The sequence below is a fragment of the Cinclus cinclus genome, chromosome 2 (assembly GCF_963662255.1).
Source record: "Cinclus cinclus chromosome 2, bCinCin1.1, whole genome shotgun sequence".
Lineage (NCBI taxonomy): Eukaryota > Metazoa > Chordata > Aves > Passeriformes > Cinclidae > Cinclus > Cinclus cinclus.
This window is the reverse complement of record NC_085047.1, coordinates 92,145,887-92,154,715: the sequence shown is the minus strand read 5'-3', so window position 1 is coordinate 92,154,715 and position 8,829 is coordinate 92,145,887. Positions and strand designations below refer to the sequence as shown.

Sequence of the window (8,829 nt, the reverse complement as noted above, 5' to 3'; positions counted from 1 at the left end):
CGACTTTCATAATGGGATAGAATTTAATGAATCTGGGGAATTGTTCTCTGTCCTGATGCTTGTGATGGAGCTGGTGGGTAGTGTCTTTGCAATGTGCTCACCAAGACCTGCAAACTTGGTGCCCTGATACAATCCTGCCTTCTGGGGTGCCTTTCTGCTTTTGCATTGCTGCAGCACACACTTTTTTTGTGCCTTAACACTGTGCCGTGGTGACATTGAGTGCAGACTTTGCTCTCAGAGGTTTTGTTTTCTCATGAGTGAGTGACCTTTGCACCATGGTGTTTCTCATTTAGCAGCTGCCCCAGAGCCCTGCAGAGAAAGCAGTGGGTGATGCACAGTGAGCTCTGAGGATGGGCACAGCAGGTCATCGTGGGACAGTGTGGCTTCTTCTTGTTGTCCTCCTTTTCCTTCAGATGAGGCAGACAGGTAGAGTATTTGCTTTAACTTGGCTTTGTGCTGCTTTGCTTAAACCACGCCAGTAGTTGTGAATATTGTTGCTTTGAAGGGCAGGGGACACGAGTGAAAACCTGGTAGCTCTGCTGTCTCTGCCTTGCTTCCCTTTGCCAGCTGCAGTGTAATGATATCCAGGGCTGAAGCACATGGGGAATTCCATTTTGGACTGACAATTGTGTCAGTGTAAATTATGGGGTCAGTGTGTTGATAGGTAGTGTTTTCAAATGCTCAGAACAATTAATGGGCTATTCTTCACTTTCTTAAGAGATGTGATAATAATCCTTACTATCCAATTGTAAGCTACTGAGGGACAAGGTGTGGCCCACAATATTTAACTTCGCAGAGGAGAACAAGAACTCTACCCCATATGTCGCTGTGATTCCTCCAATTCTCCACATAAACATCACAGCTGTACTTGGTAAAATAAATTGTCCCACCTATTCTGGCAAGAACAAGTGCTAAAATTTAGAAATTTGAAATCTGTCTGGTCTAAAGCAATGAATTATTAAGCAAGTGTCACTTTTCTGGATATCCTACTTCTTGTATGAAACAGTGGATCCGAGAGAACCTGTGTGAGGAGGGGAGATATTTTTTGCATGAGAGCACTAAATGGGAAAGATGATGTTAGTGAGCACAAGAAGGAATGAGTTGGGAGAAAAAGCTGCTACATGAAATGTGTGTCCAAATGCAGAGTTACTTCTCAGACCTCCATGTAACTGAGTTTATGAGATATGTGTGGCTGAGGCACTGGAGTTAGGTCAGCCGGTTGTGTCCAGAAAAGGAAGAAAAGTTGCAGAGCTGGAGATGCCAGCACAGATATGGGCAGCATGAGGTAAGAGGTAATAACTTCAAGCTCAAAATCCTACCTCAGTGGGTACAGTGGGAAAATTTTGGTGCTCTAAGCAGTACAGAAGGGAAGTTTGGCCTGCTTATGTGAATTTAGCAGGGTTTCGTATGGTTGAGGGGTTTATTAGCTTCTGTTAAGTATGCCAGCATCTGTGTCTTTAAATGAACAGCTCTGCAGGCAAGAGACGTAGAAGGCCTGAGATGATTTCTAAGGAAATAAGAGTTCATGGTATTTAGCCAGTAGTTGCAATGTAGAATAGTCCTGTCTGGTTTTACAGGATTCACTGAAAGTTATGTAGACTGACCACTATGTATCACTTTATCTTCCCACAAAAAAAGGCTTGTGTACAAGCATACAGTAGCCACCAAGAAAAGATTACAAAACAGAGGATATAGAGGTGAATCATTACAGGTTTGAAATTGCTGCATTTATACTATTTATTCCATCTGGAATGTGGCAACTCACAAAACCTGTATTTCAAAAGGAAGGATGAAAGATGGCTTAAGAAAACTAAGAGCCCTTCCATGTTCACTGAAAATGCTTTCACGCTTACAGTAATTGGGGTTTTGGTTTGTTTTTGTAGATGGGAACCAATGCAGTTCAAATCCTTGTCACTATGGTGGCCACTGTAAAGATGGAATTGGTTCCTACACTTGCACGTGCTTGGATGGTTATCAAGGCAAGAACTGTGAATTTGGTAAGTTGCTGCTTTAGAGAGCTGTGGTGGTGAACTTCCCAGGGAGTCTTGCAAGGGAACATGTTTTGCATGGAAATCCTTCCTGGGGCTCACTTCTGTGGCACTGAGCTGCCACCATGACCTTGGCACGGGAGGGAGTATCACTAGCCCAGAAGTAAGAGTGGGAATGTGGAGCTGAGGTTCAGTCAGAGGAATGAGGGGAGTGATGAGGAGTTGAGTTTTTAGGGCAGGAGGGAAAAATTGTGTGAGGATTTACACAGTTATGTTCTCTGTTAGTGCTTTGTTCATTCTTCCCCTGACAGTTTGTCTCTGCTTTTCTGAGCTCACCATGCCGTGGCCACTGGGCTCACTTGGACTTGGCAAGTGCATTTGGTGTGCTGGGTGCAGCTGCTTTGTAAGGCACAAGTGCTGATGTTCAGCACTCACACACTCACATCAGTTATTCCTAAAAAGTGCTTGAGGTGCTTGGCAGGTGGAGGTACAGATCCTGTTTTAAGAAAGGTGTGCTTTGTTTTGGAGAGCTTCCAGATCTTCTGTGAAGTCCGTGCTTATGTACAGTTTTTCTCCCACCTCTCATTTATAGTCATACCAAAGTTCTGCAGAATAAACAACGGGGACTGTGAGCAGTTCTGCAGCGTCAGGAGAGATGGACAGAAGGATGTAGTGTGTTCCTGTGCAGATGGGTATGTTCTAGCAGAGGATGGCAAGCACTGTGTTGCAACAGGTACGAAGCCGTGTGATAAGCCAATAGCAGTGGTGGTGAGACTTGGTTCACAGTTAAGGGATGTCTTGGTTTACAGTTGAAGAATGTCTTTTGAACCAGCAGTATCCTACATGACATAGATTCAAGAGTGAGGCCAACTGATTTACATTTCAACAGCTTTCCATTTGTGAGGTTCTGTTATGGAGTGGAACAAAATCTAAGCTATTTTCAACCCTTTGCAAGGTGCCTCTCAGAGAGCCCTGTCAGAGTAAATTCTGCTGTTAACAAGAGAAAAAAACATCGTAGAATCAGAGAATATATTGTTTTTAAAAGAATCTTCAATGATTGTCAAAGTCCAACTCCAGGTTTATTACTAGACCACCCCAAAAATACCTCCATATGCCTGAAAGTGTTTTCCAGGCAGTTCTTGAACTCTTTCAGGCTTAGGGCCTTGGCCACTTCCCTGGGGAACCTGTTCAAGTGCCCAATCACCCTCTTGGTGAAGAAACTTTTTCTAATATCCAACCTAAACCTCCCCTGGCACAGCTTCCTTCCATTCTCTCAAGTTTCTTCATGGAAAGGGCTGTCCAGCACTGGAATGGGCTGCCCAGTGAAGTGGTGGGTTCACCATCCCTGGGGATTTTTCAAGAAATAACTGAATGTGGCACTTAGAGCTATAGTCTGATTAACAAGGTGGCGATCTGTCAAAGGTTGAAATCAATGATCTTGGAGGTCTTTTTCAACCTAAAGGATTCTGTGATGCCGTGTCCTATCCCTGGTCACCACAGAGAAGAGATCAGTGCCTGCTCCCCCTCTTCCCCTCAGGAGAAAGTTGTAGACCACAATGAGGTCTCCTCTCAGTCTCCTCTTCTCCAGGCTGAACAGACCAAGTAACCTCAGCTGCTCCTCACACGGCTTTCCCTCAAGGCCCTGCAATGTCTTTGTTGCCCTCATTTGGGCACTCTCTAAGAGCTTTATACCTTTCTAAAATGTAGATGCTAAAAACTGTACAAGGACTCAAGATGAGGCTACACTGAGAAAAGTAATCATAGTGGGATCTTTGCTTAAGCACTTGGAGGCCATACAAAAGAGCAGCTGGACAAAAAATTTATACTTTAGGTTGCACTTAACCTTATCATTTTGCAGCTGAAGAGATTAGATAATTATGTCTAGTGCTATGTACATATGTACAATTTTGTTGTATTGCAAAATACCACAGGTGAGGGATAAGTCAACAATTTTGATACCATATCAGGTTTTATATACTTTACAGCTAATAAAAATTAGGTAATATATATTTATATTATTCCTAAAATAAAGCACTTCACTCCATTTCCAAATTAAATCAATTTCATTAAGAGGAACTACATGAATATGTCAATGTAAATAATTTGGGATAATGTATTAAATTTTAAATACTTTCAAAAAATGATTGTGAGACAGAAACTGAAGGAGAGGCATCACCATGTGAAAATAGCACTCATTTTTCAAACCATATGGTCTTCCTTCTTAGTTGCATGTGCCAAGACTTTTCTATTGTCTGGGAAAAGTGGAAGTGGCAATATACATTGTGAGATGGTATTTCCAAGGAGTATCTTCTTCTGCTGGTGTGTCTCTCCATCTTCAATTTCTCTTGATTTCTCATCTTCAATTTCTTATCTCAATTTCACAATTTAATCATCTTCTCTTTACAGTAAAATATCCTTGTGGAAAAGTTTTTGAGGCAAGGAACAAAAGGTCTGTTCTTTCACCTGCTGACTCTAACAATGGAACGAGTGATCAGGGAGAATCTCCTGCAAATGAAACAAGTGCAGAGGAGAACTTTGCAATTACCACAGAAAGCCCAACCCCTCCACCTGACAACAGAACAAGCAGCAGGAATCCATATGCCACTGCCAGGATAGTTGGTGGGGATGAGTGTCTTCCTGGCCAATGCCCATGGCAGGTAAATGGGGGGGGGTTTGCCCTGCATGTGGGCAGAGTGTGTCTCTGAGGGAGGATGAGCAGTGCCTCATTCCAGCTGGTTGCCTTCTGAACATGACCAATGTCACATGCCAGTGAGACATAGATGAGCTGTGAGACCCCAGGCACTTGGATGTGCTGTTCTGCAAACTGCAGCCTCACGGTGTCAAAACAAAAGGCACTGTGACATTTTAGATGGAACTGCCTACCCTATCTCCAGAGAGGACTTTTGGGTCATGCTGGTGTCCCAGGCCATTTTTGCAGGTTACATTTTGGTTCTGTCTGAGACCATCCACTCAGGCAGCACACCCAAGAGCAGGGTGATAAAGCGGATAAAGCCAGCATTTTGCTACACAAATACACCCTCCTGTCTCAGTTGTACTCTTGGGTTTGGGCCAGCCAAAATAAATTCCTGTATTTGGGACATTCTTGTCAGGCCTAAGTCCAAGGGATGGGGTGATCCAGAGTCTGCACTCTGCCTGCTCAGTCAGTCAGTGCCTGAAAGACATTACGCAGCACTGGGAGTGAGGTAATGTGGAAGCCAGATGTTAACTTCAGGTAAAGACAATTGAGACTCTGTAGCAGTAGAAGTCAGTCTGTAGCCTCTGCACCTGGGAATGCAATACTAGGAGGGGACTGGAGGGTCATGAACACGTTGCAGTAAGAAGCATCTCTGTAGCATGCAGAGAAATCAGTTAGCTCTTTATAGCTCATTGACATTAAACTGCACTTCTTCCTTCTGCCCTTGCTGGTTTTGCTTCCCAGGCTGTTCTGTTAGATGAGGAAGGAGAAGAGTTTTGTGGTGGAACTATTCTGAATGAAAATTTTATACTTACTGCAGCTCACTGCATAAACCAATCCAAAGAAATCAAAGTTGTTGTAGGTGAGTGACTATTTCTTTTCCTCTCTGAGGTGGGAGTATCTGTTGTGCCTAACCTTCTGTGCCTTAGATATCCTGTGAGGTGTATTCATGATTCATTAAGGTTTGTTACCTTTGTGCTGTTCTTTCTAATTTCATGTTATTGTGAGCATCCTGCTTTGTGACAACAGGAGCAGCTGATGTGGAAGGTGGCAATGGTGCTTCTCTTTCTTCTCTACCAGCTAGCTGGAAGTGATTACAGTCAAATATTCTAGCAATATTGGTTATCAATATGTTCAGCAGAGCAGTGCTTCTGTAAGAAGCTCATCATTCCTGGCACTTCAGAAACACCTAGATTTGTTCCTGCAGGAGCCCTCAGGAAAGCTGTGACTCATTGACTAGAGCACAAAAGAATAAAGTCAGATTGCTCATTGCTTCCCTTTTGAGCCAGGACACAGCATCGACACAGCTTCACCTTTGCACTGTTGTAGTGCAGACCATGTCCTCTCCTCTAAGCCAGGCTCAAGCTCTAGTCAGTGCTTCCACCCAAAGTTGCATTTCCTTAGCTGAATCAGCTTATGCCTTTATGTAAACTTGTACCAAATCTCCATAGACCAAATCTCGGGACCAAAACTGATGCCGTTGCTGTAGAGAAATATTGTCATACCTGTTTACATTTTCCTTCTGTGATGTAAGGTCCAGGGCAAAGAACTCAGAATGAATATACTACTTTTGCCTCTGCCAAGTGTGTTCTTTATTTCTTGAACTTTTTCCGCATGGATGACTCTTCAAATGCTCTTGTGCAGGTGAAGTGGACAGAGAGAAGAAAGAGCAGTCTGAATCAATGCACACTGTGGAAAAAATACTCGTTCATTCCAAATTTATTGCTGAGACTTATGATAATGACATCGCCTTATTAAAGCTGAAGGAACCCATCAGGTTTTCAGAGTACATCATCGCAGCGTGTCTCCCCAAAGCAGATTTTGCTAATGAAGTTCTGATGAACCAAAAATCTGGGAGGGTTAGTGGCTTTGGGCGTGAATATGATGGTGGAAAACTCCCCAAAAAACTGAAGGTGCTTGAACTCCCCTTTGTTAATACGACCACTTGCAAGCAATCCACTAACTTTCCAGTAACTGAGAACATGTTCTGTGCTGGTTATGACTCAGAGGAAAAAGATGCTTGCCAAGGAGACAGTGGTGGCCCCCATGTGACCAGATATAAGGATACTTATTTTGTTACTGGAATTGTTAGCTGGGGGGAAGGATGTGCAAGAAAAGGCAAATATGGTGTCTATACCAAACTGTCCCGGTTCTTGCGCTGGGTAAGAACAGTCATGAGTTTGTAGTGGTGATGTGTGCCTTGATCCTTCTTGTTGGCTGACAAGGTGCAGAACTGGGAACGGAAACTTTCTTTTCCTGCACATCTGCTAAGATTGTTTTGAGGTCTGATTCCTTAAAGTTATGGTCTGCTTCCATTTGTATTACTGCTGACTTTAAATCACATCTCTGTAGTCTGTGGAAGTGTTTGGAATTGGTTGAATGAGGGAATTTTCCCAAGCAAAGAGGCTGCTGAGTGGTGTCTTTCACTTTTTTTTGCTATTCTTTTTTGTTTTTATTATCAATGGCCTATTTGGTTGCTGTGTGCTCCTACCAGAGGCTCCTAAACATGCTCTGAACAGTCACTAATCATGATGAAAGCAGGAAGGATGGGTGCCAGTCAATCCTCACATTGCAGCCATCTGGCACAGCAGGGAATCTGGAATCCATCCTTTGCTTCTTCCTTTAGATGTGCTCAGAAGATTAAGGGAGCAGAGGATCTTGCATGGCAAAAGCTGAGACACAATTAGTCAATGTTTGATGCAAAATAACCACATGTTCCACAAAATGGCCTGATCTGATCACAGCACCTCATTAAAAAGGGGTTTTGCTTTATAAGGATTATACTTTAATTTTATTTGTACATTCTGCTCATCAGAAAAATACATGTGCATGGTCACTGTTTTGCATATCTTGTTCAGGATTGTTTATGGCTGAAGATTGGAAAGCTCCTTGCAAGTGTATTGTTCAAGATGTTTCTGTTGGGTGCAATATTGATGTACACCAGCGTATGAAATAAAACATTCTTTCTTTTCTGTTCTTGTTTATTGTTTTTTTTTTTTTTTCACAAGCTCTGCCCCATCTTGCTCTATTCATCGTGTGTTTTACCCCATAACAATCCTGATGGCTTTTCCAAAGCTCCTCCAATCTCTTATGCTCCCCTGTGCTCTGAGGAGCACTGAACTTCATTAGACAACTGCTACATCTCTCTCAGGCTTTGAGCTGGTACTGACTCCTTTCACATAGCAGGTGCTGTGGGCAAAGCAGACTGACACACTCAAAATGCAACTCTACAAACAGGTGGAATTGCTGCAGTCAGCACTAATTGTGGGCAGGAAAGTGAGTGGGCAGGTCACTTGCCCCAGCTTGAAGGTTTTGACCGGTGTAACTCCTTGGTGGTCTTACTTCAGTGTTTACTCAGCACTGTTTGTTCCCTGAGTGCTTCTGTCCCCTGGATTCCTGTTCAAATCCTTTGTCCCACAGGTACTATGTCTTGTGCTCAATCAGGATGGAAGATCCCTCTTCAAAGGAAAAGCTCAGGTCTGGATCCTATCCAAATCCTACCTATGCACTCTTGCTAAGGCTTTCTCCTACTTAAGCGGAGCTTGAGGACAGAAGCAAAACTCAGACTGGGCTGTAAGGTGTTGAGGTCGCTGAAGGCATCACTTCATGTCCATTGCTCTTTGCCAGCATCATTGCCATGCTGAGAGAACACGAGTGAAACATCTGTTTGCCTCTGCACCCCTATCAAAGGTCCAAAGCAACCTAGGCTCTGCAACCAACAGAAGGAGGAATTTAAGCACAACTCTTCTTTTTTTGGACTAATTTCACATAGCAAATTTGAACATATTGAAAATCCAGGAAAAGGACACAACACACAGCTGCTGAGTAAACCAATGGATTTTCAGATGCCGGAATTCCTCCTGGCAAGCAGGCACGGCTGGCTTAGGCAAAAGCTGGCATGTACCAAGGATGATGGACTGAGAGGCTCTAAGCAACCCTCTGGTGCTCAGGCTTCTTCTACCTTCAAGGAAAAGCCAGTCTTGAGAGTCAAGGGAAGAAAAGAAGGATGGCAAATAAGCCCAGTAACTAGAGAAGCCCTGCAGTAGATTTTCCCAGGGGGGCAGTGAAACCTCTGATGCCAGTTATCTTCCAGAGTGGGAGATGTAAGTAATTGTCAGGTGTGCAGCATGATGGGCACTGCCCTAA

At 43.5% G+C, this 8,829-nt stretch overlaps 1 protein-coding gene across 1 annotated transcript; it reads left to right on the top strand.

Annotated features, from left to right (window-relative positions):
• Nucleotides 1–390: 390 nt before the first annotated feature.
• LOC134058023 (coagulation factor X-like) lies at nucleotides 391–7,655 on the top strand. The gene is made up of 6 exons (XM_062515082.1): nucleotides 391–426; nucleotides 1,884–1,997; nucleotides 2,581–2,721; nucleotides 4,395–4,645; nucleotides 5,428–5,545; nucleotides 6,328–7,655. Exons 1-6 carry the CDS (start codon nucleotides 414–416, stop codon nucleotides 6,867–6,869), a joined length of 1,179 nt encoding a protein of 392 aa, XP_062371066.1. The 5' UTR covers nucleotides 391–413; the 3' UTR covers nucleotides 6,870–7,655.
• Nucleotides 7,656–8,829: the final 1,174 nt, after the last annotated feature.

Coding starts and splice junctions, on each gene's coding strand:
- LOC134058023 (XM_062515082.1), top strand. Junction 1,998..2,580: donor AGGCAAGAACTGTGAATTTG/GTAAGTTGCTGC, acceptor TCTCATTTATAG/TCATACCAAAGTTCTGCAGA. Junction 5,546..6,327: donor AGAAATCAAAGTTGTTGTAG/GTGAGTGACTAT, acceptor GCTCTTGTGCAG/GTGAAGTGGACAGAGAGAAG.